This window comes from Molothrus aeneus, chromosome Z (genome assembly GCF_037042795.1).
Source record: "Molothrus aeneus isolate 106 chromosome Z, BPBGC_Maene_1.0, whole genome shotgun sequence".
In the NCBI taxonomy this organism is placed as follows: domain Eukaryota; kingdom Metazoa; phylum Chordata; class Aves; order Passeriformes; family Icteridae; genus Molothrus; species Molothrus aeneus.
Window position 1 is genome coordinate 12,237,442 of NC_089680.1, and position 21,968 is coordinate 12,259,409.

Here is a 21,968-nt window from a genome sequence, read left to right on the forward strand (position 1 = left end):
ACATTCTATTTATCAAGTGAGAGACTTCAGTCTCCTAAACTGTCTTAATATTTTCTTTCCTGGAAAGTCTCTTCCATCTCCTTAAGACATAAGCTTTTTGATGGGTAGTCTGACTTGAAATGAAATCTGGTTTTTTTTGAGGACTGTATTCTTAGTCTATTCTTATCCAGAATTCTATTCTAATCCTGAGTTCAGTAATATAACATTACTTGTCAAAACATTCAAATACAAATCTAACAATTCATAAATTCAATAAACAGTGGTTGGTCAAAAGTAGTTTCAAATCACAGATTTAAGTGAAATATGTAAGTGAACTTACCCATCACTTACTCAACTGCATTTCTGAAATGCCCCAAATATTGGCTGAGCATTTATTCTAAACTGCAGTAACATATTTAAAGAGGCTGCTTACCTGGTTTTGAGGAGCATAACTATTTCCCTTCTTCACAGGGCCGTTTTTCAATGCTTTCTCCCTGGCATGGCCTGCCACCAGGTCCTGGTGCAGGATTATTACACTGGCGAGTTCGAGCGCTCTCTCCATTGATGCAGGTGGACCAGGCAGTCCAACAGCTCCAGCCTCCATCAGTCACAACTGATATGAAGACATCATACAGGATTAGGCCATCTACCTCTTTCAAGGTAGACCATGATTCAACTCAGTTATGGTGATTCTGCAGATCATTGCAGCCTCCTGAGCACAACCCATCACAAAGATTTGACATTTAAAAATGCGTTTGTCAGTGGCAGTGCTTAAGAACCCTGGGCTTTCAACATTTTTTGTCATGCTAGGAAACAAGCTCTGAGGGGCATTTTGGGTACCTGTGCATTACAAACCTGGCCCCAGAGAATGAATTTACTGCACAGTAAATTTTTTTAGTTGTGGAACTGCATTCTTTTCCCTTTCCCCCAACGTAATATTAAACTAGCACTGTAATTGTGAAACATGATCATGTGCTAGCAGACACCGAGCTTTTGCAGGAAACTGAAGACAAAATAATTTAAGACTTGGTGAGATTGCTTTTGCCTGAAACTGGTTTACCAGTACTGCACAAGACTTCAATACTCTGTACTTAAATGAACTTTGTGTCACTCTAAGACACAGTAATGTATGTGGGACAAGGAACTTTAAATTAGAGTACCCTCTTAATGGAAAGAACCCAGCAACTTACCTTACCTTCCATATGTATTTGACAGCAGTAAGTATAAAGGAATGCTATGTTCTTATGAAGGCTCATTTTGTCAGCATATTGTTACAACAGATATGTTCATTTTAGTTTAATTTGAGTATTTACTCACCTTTCACTAATGTAGATTTGGGAATTTGACAAGCAATTCCCTTAAAATAACTGGAGCACAGGCATGTACAGACTCCATCTACCAGCACAAGGGTGCCTCCATTTTTGCAGGGTTCACATTTGCACACACTGTATTCGGAAATGTAGTCATCAATTGCCCTTTCCAAATTTTGTTTCTTTAAATATGCATCTCTCATCTTAACTGGAACAAGTGTATGTATTGGAGAAGGCTGTAGAAGGAAAAAAGCCCATGCATAACACACTCTTCCAAAGTTCGGAATCCTTTTGATATAACCATCACTAGAATAAAAATCTGAAGAAACAGTTAAGATAAAGGCAATGTGTGAAAGTTCATTATAAACTTGGAATCTCTCCTCCATCATAGAACAAAAGCTTTCAAACTGTAAAAAGCCACAGCTTTGAAGAAGCTATACTTACCCTTTGCTGTATCACTACTGGAGCATCAACCAAAGATTTAGCCCATTCTATGTAATCCTCTACATCAACTGCTTTGGCTCCTCGTAGTAACATTTCTTTGATTTTAACTGAAAAGTCAATCTTCCCTCCCTCAACTAAGGAAAGGACATCATCAATGACAGCATTATCATTCACTTCTGCTGCAGAAAGAAAAAAAAAGAGGGTGAAGCAGGTTGTTTAATGTCCATGCATCTGGAAGAACAACTGTCCTCCTAGTGCAGCCAGTCCCTCTTTGTAAAATGATTATAGAGAGAACTCTTGGTTGTAGCAGAATTCAATATCTCTTTGCTTATACCTCTTATGTGGGAGGAAATCTTTAATTTTGAAATTAAATTTGAAAACCCTAGAAGGAAAAGAAAGGATAGGACAAACAGACACATTACGGAGATCACAGTCCTTTGATGATGAGCAAAAGATAATGAGTAATTCTACTGTATCCCCTGAGCTAAACCAAAATAGGTCAGGAATTAGAATAGTAGGAGCTTTTGCTTCATAATTAAAATACAAGAGCAGAGCACTGAAAATAATTCCCTTTCTTATGCACTAGTAGGAAATATCCTTCCCTTTTGCAATTTTTATTCCACGTGAAACAAAGCCCATCTCCAGACACTTATGAGGAGCTGAGGGCAACAATGACAGACAGGGGAAGACAAACAAAGTAATCAGAGAAAGGAGCCCCTGCTTTGACTCCTCCCAGGCCTGTTCCAGCAGAGCCATTAGCCCTGTAGGATGGGGCTGAGGATGAATCAGCAGCAAGATGAGTCAATGGAAGGGCTCTCTGGATGCAAAGAATGGCATTTTGTGATTGCATTAACTTAAATTCTTAGCATATATTTACAGGAGTGATGTTGAAAAAATAAGGGGGGTTCAGGGTGGCTTTGGGAGGAGCAAACTTGAGAAAATGAAGGGATAAAGGCAAAGAAAAGGGGACTGATTGCATATAGACAAATGACTGATCTGTGAGCTACTGTGCTGTGTATTGCCCTTCATCTTTGCAGTCAGTCCTGGCCTACCATTAAATTCCATTCTAACTTTTTCCTAGGATGAAGGGACTCTATTCTGTGTGCATGCATGTGTATAGAGCCCTGTGTGCCAGCAGCTAGAGCTGGACGAAGGCTGATAGGCACCTAGTGTTTGTGGTGGCAACCCCTGGAGCAAGTGACAATTCATATGCCAGGGTGTCAAGCCAGACTAGCAGGTGAATATAGGGTAAGTGGCTTGGGAGCCAAGTACCAGAGCAGCTGCTGCTTTGGCTTAGATCTGGTGGCTTTCCATGATGCAGTGACAGCAGCAGTCAGCAAGGGACAACCAAGAGATGTCATCCACCTGGCCTTCTGTAAGACCTTTGATATAGTTCCATGTGACTGCCTTATCTCCAAATTAGAGACATATGGACCTGAAGGATGGACTTATTGGTGGGCAAGAAACTGGCTGGATGGGCAAAGCCAGAAAGGTGTGGTCAATGGTTTCATGTCTGGGTGGAGGCTGGTGATGGGTGGTGTCCCTCAGGGCTCTATTTGGGACCAATTCTCCTCAGTATCTTCATCAGCAATAGAGTGGGGTCAGGTGCACCCTCAGAAAGTTTCCAGATGACACAAAACTGAACCATTAACACAACAGAAGGATTGGATTCCGTCCTGAGACACCCAGAGAAACTTGAGAGGTGAGCCCACAAAAACCTTATGAAGTTCAGCAGGTCCAAGCGCAAGGTGCTACACCTGGGTCAAGCAATAGTGGGCCCGAGCACAGAGTGGGAGAAAACCTGTGGAGAGCAGCCCTGTCCAGAAGGGCTTGGGCGTGCTGTGGGTGAGAAGCTGCACATGGCCCAGCCATGGCACTCATAGCCCAGAGAGCCAAACGTGTCCTGGGCTGCATCCAGAGCCCCGTGGGCAGCAGGGCAAGGGAAGAGATTGAGCCCCTCTGCTCTGCTTTCATGAGATCCCACCTGCATTCAGCTCAGGGGTCTCTAATACGAGGAAGATGTGGACCCTGTGGAGAAAGTCCAGAGGAGGCCGCAGAAATGGACAGAATGATGGAAGACCTTTCCTATGAGGGACAAGCTGAGAGAGATGGGGTTGTTCAGCCTGGAAAAGAGAAGGCTCTGGGGAGACCTCATTGCAGTCTTCAAATACTTGAAGGGGACTTATAGAGAGGAGGGCAATATTTTCACTTGGTTAGATACTCACAGAACAAGGAAGAGTAATTATAAACTAAAAGAGAGGAGATTTAGATTAGATGATAGAAGGAATTTCTTTACTCAGAGAACAGTGAAGCAATGGAACAGATTACCCAGAGAAACTGTGCCTTGTCCCTATAAATGTTCAAGGCCAGGTTGGATGGGGCTCTGGACAGCTTGATCTACTGTGTTGAACCCCTTTCCAAAATCATGTGCTGGAACTAGATGATCTCTAAGGTCCTTTCCAGCCCAAACCATTCTATGCATTTCTGTCTCCAGAGTGAGACAAGTGGAAGAGCTGGGTACTGGGTTTATATGCCAAATACTGGAGAGACCTCACAGTTCTGGGTTTGACTGAGATGTTTTCTCTTATGAGTGCGCTTCTGTCTAAGGCAACTGGAGGTAAGATGGTCTAAGGGCCAATTGCTGGATCGACTGAGCCCCTAAGGCCAGTCCCTGGAGACATCCACAGTGTGTGTGTCTTGGTGTGCATCAGAGAGTCTGCACCAGCAATGGGAGTGGAACTGTGGGCCTGGTGTTATGTATCTCTGTTGCTAACAGGACAGGCTAAGGATGCAGTTGCTGGTTCAACTGGATATTTAAGGTTAACTGCTGGAGTTATCTGTACTGATTATATATAAATATTGTGGAGGGACTGAAGGCATATATTGCCTTGGACAAGGTGGCCTCCAGGGGACCCTCCCAACCCTCAACTTCCCTGTGATTCTTTGATATTGCCCACTGAAAGACTTCTCTCTGATTAAATGGAGAGGAGAAAAAGATGAAACCATTTGTACCATTTGTGTTTGCCTGAGCACTGTCTGTATTTCGTCTGTATTTATTTGTGGCCAGTGATCTGTGTGTGTGTGTGTATGCATCATGCTGTGTTCATGTGTGTGCAGGCTGGGAATGCATTCTCAGGCTGTCTTGACTTGGGAGCATGGAAGAATGTGAATCTCACCTGTAGTGCTCTACTGGATTTGTCTTTCCCCTGACAGCAATAACTATATTGATTATTCAGGGGAAGCAGCTGGTATTATCTTTTCTTAAGCAAAAGATATACTGTAAATCAAGAATATACTTACATTTGTCCTTCCTATGAATATTTTTACATTTACCACCATCAACATTAAAATTGGCTTGTATGTTTTCATATGCAATATTGGCACCTAAGTGATAGCCAAGGCATTTTTTTACATCATCTACAGTGATTCCTGGAAGTAGAAATAAGTAATTAGATGGATTGAATAAGCATAAATAACAAGATATTATTATTCTTACAGAATACATTTCAGGCCTATTGGAAATGTTTGTGGCTTTCCTCTTGCCATTTATCTTTTACTTTTTCTTTGTCTATCTAATGAATATGAGGATGACTGTAAGTGAAATGCCTGAATAGATGCAGGTGAGATCTCTAGTGACTAGGAAAATACCAAAAATGGATTTCTGCTTTCTTTATCTAGTAGAAAGCAGGTTCAAGAAAATGGTCCATGAATTTTTTTCCTTTTATTACATTGAAATTTTGTCTTTTGCAGTTGCTCAATATTTACTTATTTTATATACTAAATTACTGAATTCTCTCAGTCTCTCTCTTCTAACCTCAATTATGTTTCTCCACTCCTTTTCCCCATAAAATTAATCAAGGCCACTGATCTCTTAAAAGTATGCTTTTTCCATTAATTCTAATCTACCTCTACCCACTACTGTTTCCAACATCTCCTTTCTCCTTATTGAACCCAAACCCAATATCATCTGCCACTTCAGCACCGTGTTCAGAAAGAATTTTGTGTAAAACCAGGACTTAAAAAATCCAGAACTACAATCTCGAGGTGATGAACAGACTAATAGTGGGAAATGAAAGTGACATATTTGTCCTATGTCCCTTTTCATAGCCTGAATATTTGATAGTAATATTGATATTGGTGATGCAAGCATCAGGTACTGATTTTCTGATCTCCAAAATCAATGTGAGAATTGTCTTTTCTCACTTTATTCCCGTGTGATCACTTTAATCCAGCACAAACCCACATATATCTGAACTGCACATGAGGGAAGATAAAATTTCTACTTTCCTATTTTAATGAGGGCATGGAATATTCCAGTGAGAATGTTGAGAACTATGAAATCAATTTCAACACACTCACATACTCTATGTGGTTTCTAGAAAGCACTTAAATTTATTCCTTGTATTTTGTCACCACCATACTTGTAGAGTGATTGTACCACAAAAAGTTACCAAACAGGATTTAGGGTTTAGGCAGGTTTTCTTGTCTTTGGACAAGATCTCTTGAGAATGATGCAATTATTGCTAGCGTGTTCATGAGGTTTGTTTAAGGTTTCTTTGGCCCCCTCAGTCACAGACTTAAAACAAAATTTGAAATAGTTTTGTTATGAAATTGACTCTTTTCTCTCTAATCTCACGTAATTCTATAATCTCACTGGTGTGCCACAAGCAGCATGCAATAAACTGCACTTTCTCAGTATTTTTCCACATACACAGATCTACCATCACATGTCTCTTTGAAAGTCTGGGAACTTGGTCATAGCAAGGCCAACAGAAAGCATACCTTGTCGAGACATAACATAATCATCCAGCACGTAAACAAGTTCATATTTTCCTCCTACAGTTCCAGAGACTGCATAGTGGGTTCCATAGTCTTCTAGGAATTTAAAATACTCCCCCTTGTCATATTCAGCAGGCAGAAATTTTAAATCATCAAGGAAACTATCTGTGAGACGAACATCACGACTCCGAATTTGGAACCTTCCCAGCTGAATCTGTCCTTTTACATGCAGAAAGGTTTGGTTCTGAACGCAGGGAGAGAAAAAGAGAAGAGAGTGCCATTCTAGTATGCAGCACAGCACAAAAATCTATTCTGTTTTACTTGTAAAGAAGCTGCAGCACTTTTCAACATGGCATTTAATCTAGCATTATGGAAACGGGACAAATTTGTTTTATAACAATTAGAAAGCTCTCTGATCTAAACTGAGGAAGCAGCAAGAGAGTTATTTTAGTTCTTCCAATTTAGAACTCTTCCTTTATTTCAGCAAGGCCTTTGTGATCTATTTGACAACAGGTGTCTTGAAGCACAATACCTACTGAAAAGTGGTTTTCTGACTTTTGTAACATTGAAAAGTAGTTCTACATGGCTTGCTAAATAGCAGAAGCTGCCCACTCAGGTCAGATGGAGTTTTCTCTTTGTTTATAGTCAGAGCAGGCCTAAGTTCTCTCTCTTTTTGGACCACTTCCCTGTTATTCTCAGATTGTCAGAAGGAAGGGCACAGCTCCAATTAAAAACAAAAAACCCCAAACCAACATCATAAAAGGAAAATTAATGAGGGAAAACCCCTCCATATTATGTATTTGAGCCATACATACATAGTAAATCTAGATATAACAACTGATATTTTTGTAAATTACACTCCAGGTGATTTTATATCACATTCTAAATTAGGACCTAGCTACTGCCCATAACTTGTGAAATAAAATCTTATTAAATAGTTGCACTTAAGACTCTAAGAGAACACATGCCTTCTAAACTCCATTATTATTTGCAGTATTTATGTGACTCCCTTAATAATAGTGCCCAATAGGAGGTATGTGAAAGGGACCTTGCTACTGACCATTATGTTATCCAGCACTGTTAAAAGGATCTTAAACTGGGATCTTGACTCAGATGCTGCTCAAGACTGGTAGAAATCTTCAGGTACCTAAATCACTGTCAGGAAATGTTTGTAGGTGCAATATTCCTGCCAACCAGCATACACAGTTTCTTGCCAAGTGCGTCCAGACACCTCCAGGATTATGACTTTAACTTTCAGGTGGGCCCTAGAGGGTTCTCATGCAGGGACTTTCACTTCACTACCCTGGAGCCCTGTGACTTTGCAGTGATAGAACTCTTCTTGTGACAGGTTGTGACTCATTCTCTGATCTCTCAGCAAGAATTTGAGTCCAAACTCCTATCACAGACCACTAGACTATAAGCAGACATTAAAACCCCCTGAGCTATAGAGCTTGATCTTTTACATCTTTGAAGATTCATGGTTTGAGGTTGAAATAGTTTGTTTCCATCCCAGGAAAACCCATAAAACTCATTTTTTCTCCCTGCAGTACAAAGACAATGTTGGTTTCAGCTTATCTTTACTGTGCCGATCTTTGTCTTCAGCATTATTTCAATTAATCTTTCAAAGTGATAAAACTTAGTTTCACTTTTCCTTATATCTATTCAACCTCCAGAGCTCTGAATGGGTCCTAGGCAACAAGACTGATAAACTTGAAAATATTAATTAGTTGAGGCAAATCTAGCATTCCTTGCACATGGAGCACTTCAGCTCTATGGAGTTGATATGCCTTGTATATGATGGCATATTGGAGTCACAGACCTTGGCACAAAGTGTGGAAAATTGTAACCTGATCAGTTGATTCCATTGGCACACAGCTGCTGGATTAAGCCATAATGTTGTGTTCTGCTCATTTTAGCTGAGGAAAAAGTTAATTTTCTTCACAGTGGCTAGCATGGGACTGTGTTTGGGTTTTTTGCTGAACACAGGTTTGATAATGCAGAGATGTTTTTGTTACTGCTGGACATTGCTTACACACAGCCAAGGCCTTTTCTTTTTACACTGCTGTGCTGGCAAGGAAGTTGGGGCTGCTTGGGAGGTTGGGGGATGCACAGCTGGGACAGGTGACTCAAATTAATCCAAAGGATTTTTCCATACCTTATGACACTGGCTCTGTATATAAAACAGGTTAAAGAAGGAGGAAAGGGGGGGGTGTTTGGAGTGATGGCATTTGTTTTCCCAAGTCCAATGTACATGTTATAGAGCCCTGCTTTTCTGGAGGTGCCTGAACACCTGCCTGCCTGTGGGAAGCCATGACAGAATTCCTTGTTTTGCTTTGTTTGTGTGCATGGGTTTTGTTTTCCTGTTAAACTTCATCTCAACCCCAGAGTTCTCTTGTGTTTACTCTTCCCATTATCTCCTCAAGCCTGCTGGTGGGGGAGTGAAGAAGCAGCTGTCTGGGGCTTATCTGCTGCCTGGGATTCAACAACAGCATGTCTAACATCACTTTTTGTAGTCTATTTCATTTTGACCTCACTAAATGCTAACTACTTCTTTACTATCAAATAAAATGGGGTAGGGTCTTTCCCCTGTTTCAAAGGCAGGTAGAGGTATGGCTTATGTACAATCCCAAAATGGGCTTGCTTTTCTCTAGGCTGTCTACAAGAACATTCCCTTCAAACATGCTGTGGGGAAGTGCAGGATAGGCATTGCTTATGAGACCTAGCACTGACTTAAATTGTGCCAGCAAGTTAGTGAAACTGTGGATTATCTTTATACCAATGCTAGTGCCTGTTCCCTATAGCCCTGGCTAGTTTATTAGTACACATGTACTCACATATCTGAGATTTGACCTTTTGGTCATTATTCCTAAATTTTTTTTTTTTTTGCATTTATGTAGTATAGGCCCCCTCAGTGGCAATTTTTCATCACAAGACTTATCCAATTTGCCCACATTGCACTAGCTCAGAGCTGCTCTTTAATCAGGATGAGACCAGACATCTTGATCCTTTCTAACACCAAGCCCCTGATGAAGATGAGGGTGCTTTCTAGTCAAAGATAAACGGTGGGAAAAAAAAGATACTTTGAGTTGCCAATTGGCTGTGACTGAAATCTTAACCCTATTGTCACTAGTATTTCATTAAAAAAAGAAAAGCAGCAGCTGAGTAGAATACTTAGATTATTATTTAACAACAATAACAATTTTAACACTGCATAAACTGTACCATTTGTAAAATAGTTACATTAAAACCTTTAAAAGAATTAATCTCACCCTTTCTGTGTTACTTTGCAGGATGGAACTAAAAGTATAAATCTTTCTGTAGTCATATTTGAAATTTCCTCCTAAATTAGTTTTGTTGTTCGCAGCAGTAGGTGTGTATTTCAGAGAGGCACCAACACTAAAATATTTCTGTTTTCCTATGTAAACCTCTCGTAACATCTTCACACGATCATGGTAGTACACAGATGAGAAAGTTGTGTCTGCTTTTGTCTGAGAAAAGATAGAAAAAAGGTTGTATGAGAAAACAACAGGCAGTAGTTAAAAAATCTGTGTAGCACTTTAAAGCTTTACTTGTGACAGAGCACATCAATGCATTTTCTTACAGCTCTTTTTCCTTTTAAACCAAAACAAATGGAAATAACATTCCCTCCACAAACTATCTCATTGGGATCAGTTCAGTGGTTCAAAAGTGAACAGAAAGCTGCAGTGACCATAATTTAGTGACTATTAAATCTCAGCATGTAACACTGTAAAAGTAATTTATGTGTGTCAACAGTCCCTTTACACTGTCTACAGCTTCCTTGTAAGGGAAGAGGAGAGGCAGACACTGATCTCTGCTCCCTGATGACAGTGACAGGACCTGAGGGAATGGCCTGAAATTGTGTCACGGGAAGTTTAGTTTGGATATTGAAAAAGTTTCTTCTCCCAGAGGGTGGTTGGGCACTGGAACAGCTCCCCAGGGAAGTGGTCACAGCACTATCCTGGCAGAGCTCAAAGAAGCGTTTGGAAAATGCTCTCAGGTGTGACCCTTGCGGTGTCCTGTGCAAAGCCAGGGGCTAGACTCAATGATCCTTGTGGGTTCCTTCCAGCTCAGGAGATTCTATGATTCTCTGTGAGGAATAATAGTCTCTCCTAAAACAGAGTTAAAATTTGCTAAAAGCTCCTGACTTCTGAAATAAGTCAGAATTATGATTCAGCCTTCTTTTCTTACAGCAAATAATAACTAATCCAGTTATTTTATTATACTCTAGCAGAACATCACATTTTAGCAACTGAAAATTGTTATACATCATAACCAAACATAACCAGATATCTCTGGGTCAGATTTACTCATTTCAGGAAGGATCTTGTTTAAATTGTATTTGTTTTATCAAGGTCCTACTTACAGTAATTTAGAAGGCAAAATTGTGCTCTGATTTCTGAAAAGTGTCTAACATTTTTTTCAACAATCATCAACATTTTTGGTGTTCAAACCTCACTGAAAGTCATAGTCTGAAACTTAAAAGCCTAACAATTTTTCCCCAATGGGACAGAGAAAATCATCACTGGCTAGAAAAAAACAACTAGGACCAGGATATTGTATTATTATGTCTGCCTTTTTATCAGAGGCTTTTACGGGTCCTTGAAAATGTATCTTATTTTGTCTTCTACCTAGTATAAACTGGGTATCGTAATCCTTTCTGTGCATCTTCTGTTCATTTCTCCTGCTCATGTTTCAAACATTCCAGAAAGATAGCTCCATTTATTGTGCAAAGGTTCAGCACAAAGATGTGGGAATTTGTCTGGCATAACTGAGCTTAACTGCCGAAGTAAAGGATAACATAACCTCTTTTTCTTTAGCACAAGCTTGAGCCTAAAAAGCTGCTGTCTGGCTCAAGAGATATGCTGAGCCTTCCAAGAGTATTCCAGGAGCTGGCATTCAATTAAGCACATGATATCTTGCAAAGGATTTAAACTTACATCGTAAGTGAGAACAGCCACATTCCACGGCTTGCGGTAGTACATCCGTGTGTTCCCATCACGCACCCGCTCACAAAGACCATTGAAAAAGTCATTGTCAAATGGGCTGGCCATTGGTTGCATCCCTAAAACATTGATTCTACAAGAGAAATACAAGAGAAGTTATACTCAAAAGAGAGTGTGCCAGCACACGTGATCTGTAGACTGGAAAAGCTGTATTCTGTCAGAAATGGAAACTACAGTTGTGGAACTGGATCTTGCTCCATCCAAGCAACTTGTCTCATCTCTTGTGGCTTTTCATCTCTGTACTGGAGATAGTTACATATCTTGTAAAGTTCTTGAAGGATCATATATGAGAAATAAACAAATAAAAGTCATTAAACCTCAAACACGGTGAAAACCTTAGGCATAAAAGGAGGTAAAAAACTTTCTTCCTTACCAATATATTTGTAAGAAAGAACATTTGTTCTTGACAAGTACATCTGTGAGAAAGCATTCCTTGTAGACTTAAAATGTACATATCAGCAGCCGTATGTATTTTTAATAACAGTTTATTTGCTGGTAGGCGCTTGTTTATCAAGCGTGTACAACATCCATCAAATGTTTAGAAGGAATATACAGCTACTCCTAACATTTTCTCTTCTTGCAGGGTGTGACTTAGCGGAATGGCAGCATTTCCTGGAGTATAAGAGAGAAAATCTAAACCATTACAAAACCAGGGAGGCAGGCACATCAGCTGTATACCTCTATGCATCTATATACTGATGTACAAGAAATACTTCCAAAAATAACTCCTTGGAGGATTCTGTATAATTTATTCGCCCTCTTGTACATGATTCATACATTTCAATCTTTTCAGTATTTCCAATATTTACATCTGGCAAACGTATGTTCACCTTTCTGAGTGCAGAAAGTGGTAAGCAAGCCATCAAAGTCGCCAGATTAGTATCATTACTGAATCTCTATAGAACACTTTTTCATGCAAGATTTTAGTAACAGATTGTAATAGAAGCTTCTAAAATTGTATTTATGCTTAGTTTACTTCCCCATGCTAAAAAAACAGCATTTTTGCTCTTGCACAGTAAGAAATTAAATTAAAAGGATGTATAGTTTTCATTAAACACACTCTGGTGCAGTAATATACTTTTATCTTCTGTTCAGTTTGGATTGCTGCCTTCTAACTCTATTTGTAGGTAAACAATATGTCACATTTTCTTTTTGTTAGAGATGAAAGAAATCCAGCAGGATCTGAGAACAGAAAGATTAATTTTCTACTTAGATTAATGATGAATGCTCCTGTAAACAACAAAGATCAGGACGTGGACAATGAAATACTGGAAGAAACTGGGCATAAAGTGTTGTTACAGTAAGGCATCCCATTATATAAATAGTCAAGAGATATTTTCTCCCTTTTAGACATGCATTTTAATAAAGTAATTGACAATTACTGATTGGTTGTGAAATATCATTAGAAACAAATCTATACACCTATAAAATTTACATTTAAATAAAATGTAAGTTTATTCATGTGACATGTATGTGTGATTCTGTTTACTAACATTATGACCCATTTACACTGTCTGCAGTGCATATTACACTGCACGTTTTATCCTCACAAGTATACAAAATAAAATGGTAGTTAAGTGTTCTTGCAAAGGCTACTTAGCATTTCTGAATACAAATGCTACTATGATTCATATTCCACTTTTGGGAATGTCACTGTGACCGAGTTTTTTCAGCTGGCTTTGGAGACAATCCCAAACTCTTCACTAGGCCCTTTTACTACATACCCATGTCCTGCAGTCCTGCCAACTTCAGACACATCAATGTCATGGTTTCGGCATGGTGACCGTGGGTCAGATTCACAGTCATCTTCATCAGAAAAGTCTCCACAGTCATTATCCACATTGCACACAAGTCTTTGCTTTATACATCGACCTGATCAAGGAATAAAACATTGCCTGAATGCACTTTTATCAAGATGGACTTTAAATGGCATCCTCAGCTACTCTTAATAAAGATCTTCCTCTATGTATTTCTACTGTTGTCTTGAGGGATTAAAATCCTATGCTCTGCCACTTTCAAATGAAAAAAAACTGCATACTACTGTTATTTGTAAGTTAGTAGGATGACTGAGAAAAGTAAGTTGCAGGAGAACTGCTGTTATCTGAAGAAAATCTTTGCAGTCTAGACTGTTCTATAATAAAGTTCAAAAGCTTGGTTGGTTGGAGTTTTTTATTTGTGTTAAGAGAATACAGGGAAATATCAATTCAACATCAACAAAAATTCTTTCTAAATCATTTAAATTGTTGCTGTTTGGGCTATATTATTTGAATAATATGGACATGTAGTGTCCAAAACTCTAGTGATTTGTGCCCTAAAGCAGCAGGGAAGTAGTAACTTTCCTGAGTTTACATATGATGTAGTTTTATAAAGATGGTTGTTTTTTTCCCTACAGGATTTAAAGACTTTAGTAAATTAGCTGTAGCATAATAAATCAACATTTTGATATCATCAACCTCACCTGTAAATGCCACACAATCTCTGTGAACTAGTAGGTAAAAGTTTACTTTCTAATTTTTAATTGCTTTATTTGCACTTTTCAGTGTTTGACTTAAAAGCAATACAAAAATTGGCTTGGAACTTCAAATTCATTTACCATCATTGTGTTTTTCTTTTGACTAGTTTTTACTCCTATTAGCTTTTCCTACTTTATTTTGATTTCTGCTGAATCTTGAGCACTACATTTGTATGCCTTGTATCACTTTTCAAATTTATATCTTATTTTGGATCTAGATGTATGCTGATCTCCAACTAGCATCTATCATGCCAGTTAGATTGGTGGACATCCACATCCATTCTGTTGAGATTCCTTCACTCCTAGCTTTTTTTTCCTGGTGATTTTTTTTTTTTTAAACCTAGTGATCCAGTAGGAAGTGGGGCAGTTAAGATAGAAGAAAGGATGTGGTCAGTATGGTGCTTCTCACCATGGAGTAGAAGCTACAGAAGAATTTAAATTAGGTGCAAATTAAAATGGAAGATGAGAGGAATGTACCGCTTGTTAAGGGGTTTTGCTGCTGTGGTTTTGGCATTTTGGTTTTGAGCCCACCTGTCCATGGACTGTTTTTAAGGGCTAGGTTGAAGCTGATGTAACTTATTCACAGAGCTAAAATGTGGTTTCTGAGTTACTGCTTTACTTGCTATGACATGAAAACAAAACCTACCTGAATTGCACTGAAAGTCAGCACCACAGTTTGGTTCTGGGTCTTCAGGACAGGCTTTGCTGGTTTTACAGGTTTGTGTGTCTCCTAGGGCGTCCAGGCATGCTTTTCCACCAAACTGCCCAAATCTTTCAATACGTCTGGAGCGAAACTTGAAAGAGAAATAACACTATTAATGCTGCTCAGAGAGAAAAGAGAACTCTACCAGAACTTATGGGTTTCCAGCTGAGCTCAGAGCTTTTCAAAACTAAACCTCTTTGGTGAAGTTTTTGTTGACAATCCACAGGCAAAATTAATAAATAAAATAACATTGAAATAATAATTATGATTAATAATACTTAGATAGTATGCAAAGATGCTAATTTTCATTATTTAGTTTACTAAATAGTGTGGAAATAAATAATTTATATTTTCATATATATTTTCATATATGTTTTCAAATTTTTGATTTTTTAAAGCCCTAAAAGAACTCCCCTAAGAAAACAAAAATTTTCTGCGGAAAAGAAATTATGGTGGGGGTTTTTTTGTTTGTTTTTTTTTGTTTGTTTGTTTGTTTGTGGAGTTTTGTTTTTTTTTTAATTTAAAAAGGGAAGAATGTTTTGAAAAATAAAGTTTTAAGCATAGATACTTTCTACAAAGTTTTTTATAGATACTTTCTATGAAAAACCTTTTTGAACGAGAACACTTGAGCAATATTTCACAACTGGTTGTAGTATTCTCTTACTCTATGGCTTCAAATCTGACATTATTGTGGGTTTCATCAAATTATGAACATACATAATTAAGAGCTGAAATCTGACACATTCTGATAACCAACAGGCATACAGACATCCCTTTGGTTGTGACTTTGGAACAAAGACTTCCAAGTTCAGCTTACCCTTTGATTGGTGCATGGGTCGCAGGGCCCCCACGCGCTCCAGCTGCTCAGTTTGCAATCTATTGGAGATGGAGCATTCAATTCCCTTGTTCCCCTGTGGAAAGATTTTTATGAAGAGCTGTCAAACAAAACATTCCAGTACAGTCCTGGGCAGTATACTAAAATCACATGTAAGTTTGTATTTAAACCATAGACTAATATTTTGGAAGCACCTTCAAGCGGATTTCTGTTTCACTTTCATAGCAGTACTTAGATGTATCAACAGCTGCCTAATCTTAAATTCTTTGGTGGTTTAAAATTACATTAAAAACAGCTTCAAAGACTTAATAAGCCAGGTCTTTCTTCCTTTTTTAGATCTTTGTGCATACAAATGCTCTTCTGGTGGGTCATGTTATTGAAGAGAAAGAAGCAATAATACGCAGAAAACATCTGCACTTTCCTATTCAGAGAGTGGTTGTGCTCCCCAATATGTGAAGCTAAAGACTCACACACAGCAGCACATCTCAAATGGATGTAGCACTTCAATACATGTTAGCTAATTTTAGCTAATTGACTTTGATGGTGTTGCTCTTAACCCTGCATAAAAGCATAAATGCCTTCCAGAATTGAAAGAAATCTCATTAACAAAGGTAATGTGATTAACTTGGTAACGGGATAACTCATATTGCTAGAAAAAACAGACATGTTTAGCTTCCTTACTATTGTTCAGCTTGCCAAGTTGAATACTTTTGCAGCTAGGCCTATTTTTCTGAGAGTGACTTGTCATTTTGGTGCTCAGTTTTAAATATAATCAAACTTCCAGTTCTCAGTACATGTAAGGCCATTACTTAATAGAAATCAAGTTTCTTTAAAGCACCCACTGGTAGATATTAAAAACTGACGCATTATAGCATAAACTTGATTTATATCAAGTTTAAAAGCCAAGGCTATTACTTTACTGGTGATCTTATCTTCAGAGGTAAATAGCAAAGGAATAAAGGAGCATTGAAGTATGAATTGCCTTTTTTACTCTCAGTAACTTATTCCAATTTGGCTTTACATGATGATTATTCATTCTCTGTGAAGCAATTCTCTCTGCATCTCTCCAAGTTAAGGCTCTTGCTTTTGCTCTACAATGGGACCTTCCTTGCTGAGCCCAGCTGGTTGGCAGATCTGCAGCTCCTGCAGTGTGAGGTACCAATGGGTTTTCACTGCAGGCAGGGCATGCCCTCTGCTCTTTGACCTCCTTACATCATACAAATATTGCAGGAGTCCAAACAAATGTAATCTGATTCCATAAGATTAAGAAATCTGCAGTTTGGAGAACAAAGACATAGCAGTAGGTCCAACTTTCTGGTGCCATTTATTCTATGTTAAGTTTACATATGCACAAAGTTGTCATTGAGAAAATGAATCTACCTCTTTTCAGCTATCAAGCCTTAACCAGCTCAGGGATCACAGACTTGCCCAAAATTTTGCCATGACAGCTATTAAACATAGAAATAGGCTACCCAGGGAAATGGTAGAATGTCCTTCCTTGGAAATATGCAACACTATCATCAGGACTCCTGGATAAATTAATCAAAAGCCCTGTTTTGAACAGGTGATCTCCAGAAGTTCCTTTCAACCTAGACTTTTCAATGTATACAGCAGTTCTGTGAAATTCTGGAAAGTTGTATTGTATTTGAAATTTGATGTAGCTCCCTAGCCTCTTCAAAACTAACTCTTCCATCCATAAATAGGTCATCTTACAGGTACCCCATACTAAGCAAGTAATCCTTAAAAAGTTCCTGTGCAGTTTTCTATGTATTTCCCACCACTCAGCATGACAGTATCATCAACAGGGGGGAAAATGAGAATTTTTCCCTGGTAAATGGATGAGAATCAGCTTGTTCCTTACTGTATCTCCAGGATGCCTTTCCATTTTCTTACTGATGGAGGACTGAAAACCTCTGAGTAACAATATCTATTCTGGCATCTTGGGTTGAAGACTGACAGGTTTTCCTTAAAGACAGTAGAAGTGAGAAACATTAGATGCTAGACCTATAGGATATATTGACACATCTGATGGGGCACCTGGAAGCAGATAGTTATCTTATTCCTAGCAATTACCAAGTATTCTGATGTTAGACAAATTTACATTGAAATATATTTCTGAACTGTTACATTATTGCTGTAAAAACAGAGCCAAGAACCCTTACAGGCAATAAGGATTAATAATGGAAAGCAGCCATGTGCCTAAAAAAGCAATCAAACTCAAGCTACCTCACATCCTAAAGATTTTCCCAGATGTTGTTGTGAGGCATTATTTAGAGTCTAAAGTAAAAATCACAGGCAGAAAAGACTGAGTTGAAGTCTTCAATGCAAATGGAAGCCTGGCCATCAACTGTCTGCAAACTAGAACTGATGGTAGTCTCTGACTTTCAGGTAGCAGTATTTTTTCACATAATTAAAGATCCTTTTCCACCCTAAATGATACTTACATTTATAATCCCAATTAGCAATTAATAATAATCACAATTTAGCAACTTTACCAAGAATATTCATTGAACGATGTACACACACCCAAGGGCCTTCTCCAGCAGCGTGCATGAGGTTCACATGATTTGCTGCAGATTTAGCTTTAGGGTTTTGAATTTACTTGAGGTTAGATAAACAAAATAAAAAAAAAATCAGAAAAATCTCATTGCAAATTATTCATAAACTCTGAAACACCACTAATGCATCCACTATTTTCTGGGAAATCAGTTGGACATATTTTCAACAACATTGTTTAAAAGAATCAAGATACTGCAAAAATTTGCAAACCTCTCACCTCCACATTAAATTTGAAGAAAAGGTGTTACGGGAAAACCACATTGAAACAGATACTAATTTGCTAAGTCACACAATTTAAATAGGAGAGGAGGTAAAAATATTTCAGCTACTGAAGAACATCACTGAAGGTGACAGTTCAGAGCACGAATTTCAGGGGTGGGCATGGAAATCAAAATACCTTCTCTGCTGTTCTTTATTGAGAGGTTTGAGAGACAGAAGAGTACTCTTTGGAAAGCAAAAGCCATTTCACAATCAGTACACAGAACCGTTTGCACCTTGTCTTGGATTGCACAGTACACTCTAAACACCTTCAGGCCACACTGCTCTGGTGGTTTGTTGTTGAGTCATAGTTCAGAAGAGACTTCACTGCTGACTTCATCAGTTACAAAAAGGATGACTCAAAAAAGAGTCTTGATTTGATAATTATCACTCACCAAGAAATAAGGCACATCTCTCTTGAATTTGAAGACATGATAGCATCACATGAGAGCATAACTTTGTCAACAGTAATTGCTAGCACCATCTTCAAGCTGCATAGCCTTGGGTATGCTGGGAAGCCAAGCTGCTGGCCAATGTTTCCTGCTGTGGATTCTCTCTAATAATCAAATCTTCTGTCTGGACCATTTCTAACTGAGCATGCTAAACCTGTGCTTTAATTGGATCTGAATGTTAAAATAAAAATAACCATCAAAACAGAAGGAGCAAGTGCTTGCCCAATATAGTGGCCTTCTATGGTGGAATGTCTCCATCAGTGGACAAGAGAAGGGCTGCAAATGTCATTTATGTGGACTTCTGTACAGCCTTTGACATGGTCCCTCATCACATCCTTCTCTCTGAATTGGAGAGAGATGGATCCAATTCCATACTGATAGATGGATAAGAAAGTGGTTTTATGGTAACATCCAGAGGTTAGTGGTCAATGGCTTGGAGTCCCAGGGACATGTGTGACAAGTGGTGTCCCTTGGGATCCATATGGTGGTAAGTGTTATTTGATATCTTCAATAATGACACAGACAAAGGAATCGAGTGCACCCTCAGCAAATTAGCTGATGACACCGAGCTGAGTGTCATCTGACACTTCTGAAGAATGAGATACCATCCAGAGGCACCTGGACAAGCTGGAGAAGTGGCCCTTGGGAATCTGATGAGGTTTAACAAGGCCAAGTGCTGGTGCTGCACCTGGGCTGGGACAACCCTGGTACCAGCACAGGCTGGGCATGAACAGCCCAGAGCAGCCCTGCCCAGAAGGGCTTGGGGGTGCTGTGGGTGAGAGGCTGCACATGGCCCAGCCATGGCACTCACAGCCCAGAGAGCCAAACGTGTCCTGGGCTGCACCCAGAGCCCCGTGGGCAGCAGGGCAGGGAGGGGATTCTGCCCCTCTGCTCTGCTCTGCTGAGACCCACCTGGAGCACTGCATCCAGAGCTGGGGTCCTCTGAACAGGAACAACAGGGACCTGTCAGGAGTCCAGGGGAAGCCACTGAGATGATCAGAGGCATAGAGCACCTCTCCTGTGAGGAAAGGGTGAGAGAACTGGGATTGTTCAACCCGGAAAATAGGCAGCATAGGAATGACCTCACTGCAGCCATCCCATATCTGAAGGGAGCCTACAAGAAAGATGCAGAGGGCCTTTTTACAAGAGCAAGGAGTGACTGGATAAGGGGGAACAGATTAAAAGAGAGTAGGTTTAGATTAGATGTTAAGAAGAAGTTTTCTGTTGTGAAGGTAGTGAGGTGTTGGCACAGCTTGCCCAGAGGGGCTGTGGATGCCCCATCCATAGAAGCATTTAAAGCCAGACTGGATGGAGCTTTGAGTAGCCCTGTCTCATGAAAGGTGTCCCCGTGCTCAGCTGGGACTCACAGCACAGACAGCCAAACTTGTCCTTGGCTGCATCCAGAGTAGAGGCAACCTTCAAGATCATCTTGTCCCCACCTTCCTGCTGTGTGCAGGGACACCTCCCGCTAGACCAGGTTGCTCAAAGTCCTTCCCAGCCTGGATTTGAACACTGCTAGATCAGATCCTCCCTGGGCAACATGTTCCAGTGTCTCACCATGCCTACACTGAAAAACTCCTTCCTAATATCTAACTATAACTGCCCTTCATTTAGAGTATGCCCATTACTCCTCATCCCATCCCTGTAGTTCCCACCACTCCAGGTACCCTGTAGGCACCTTCAGATACTGGAAGGTCTGAGAAATATAAGGTCTCCACACAACCTTCTCTCCTCCAGGCTGAACAGCCCCAACTTTCTCAGTTGTTGCTGTAGGGGAGGTGCTTCAGTCTTCTGATTAACACTGTGGCTTCCTCTGGACTTGCTTCAACATATATCAATTATAAGGCCCACATTTTTTCATCACTTAGTTTTGACCATTCTTGTGAATGACAAATTTCTGGTGTAGCAGCTCTTCAGTTTTTTTCACATGACTATTTGGTAGGGACCAGGCCTTCCTTCTCTGTGGCAGCAGCTCTCTGGCCACAGAGGGCAACAGACTACTTGCCTGTGTTTTCCTGGGGGAGGCTGTGAGAAGATCAGAGGAAAGAATGAGTAACAATTCTTATCTCCACTTGCTGCACCTGTTGTTGCGCATATGTGGAATGTGTTATGGACATTTGTTTACCAAAGGGTGATTTCTTAACTGGACACTGGATAGTGTTCTGAGGGATTGACCAATTAGGTCAAAGCTGTATTGGAGTGTCTGTAAGGGCTGTGAGCTTCTCAACAAGTATAATATAATATAGTAGAATAAAGCAACTGATCAGCCTTATGCAATCATGGAGTCAATGCTAATTATTACCCAGCTGTGGGCCTGGGGCAACAGTACTCCTCCTAGCGATACTTACAGTGAAAACACAAAAGCTGTATTTCCAAAGATTAGAAATAGGCAGTCTAGAAGACTTTAAATATTAAGAGAAGTACTGTCAGCACAAAACTGTTCAGCTTCAGGAAGAAATAGATTGAGATTAGGTATTTTCACACAGCGTGCAACAGAAAAAAGGTACCTGAGCTTTACCTCCCTGCAAATATATGCCTTCAGCTGCTTCAACAGGCACCTTTATTGTGTCACATATATCCAAAATAAAGAGATAAATCATTGTTATTTGACTCCTCAAAATACAGCAAGAAGTAGGGCTTTTTTTATAGGATATCTGAGCAAGGTACCATTAGAAATATCCACACTGGATGTTTATGCTCTATGTCAGAGAAATGAAACAGTGGAGACAGCTGCAGAAGAAAAGGAACACTTACCTTCTGCTTTCCTGCCAAATTGAGGCAACTGTCTCCACATTGCATAGTATGGCTATAAGCTGCAGAATAACATGCATGGTTCTCATTTTGTAGGTAAGCAGACTGGAACTATTGTGACTGAATTTGTAGTTTATTTATTTGTTCCTTTAGTTATTTATTACCAAGAGAACAAACAAAAAGCAATGTGTACTGAAGAATGCCAGTAACTGCCCATAACTGCCTTACTGTAAGTGCTCTAAAGTCCACTTTTCAGAAAATTCCACTTTTTCCCTGAATGGGGAAATACTGTGAAGCACTTGCAAGGTTAAAAATAAACCAATTTTGTTTAACAGTACCTTTTGAATATAGAAAAGAGATTA

General features: G+C 39.5%; 1 protein-coding gene across 1 annotated transcript; it reads right to left on the bottom strand.

Annotated features, from left to right (window-relative positions):
* Positions 1–431: 431 nt before the first annotated feature.
* Positions 432–21,695, bottom strand: C9 (complement C9). The gene is given in 11 exon segments (XM_066569591.1): positions 432–592; positions 1,297–1,525; positions 1,734–1,912; positions 5,034–5,162; positions 6,516–6,756; positions 9,782–10,000; positions 11,471–11,609; positions 13,261–13,408; positions 14,695–14,842; positions 15,569–15,686; positions 21,610–21,695. Coding segments are annotated over 11 exon segments (1,797 nt in total).
* Positions 21,696–21,968: the final 273 nt, after the last annotated feature.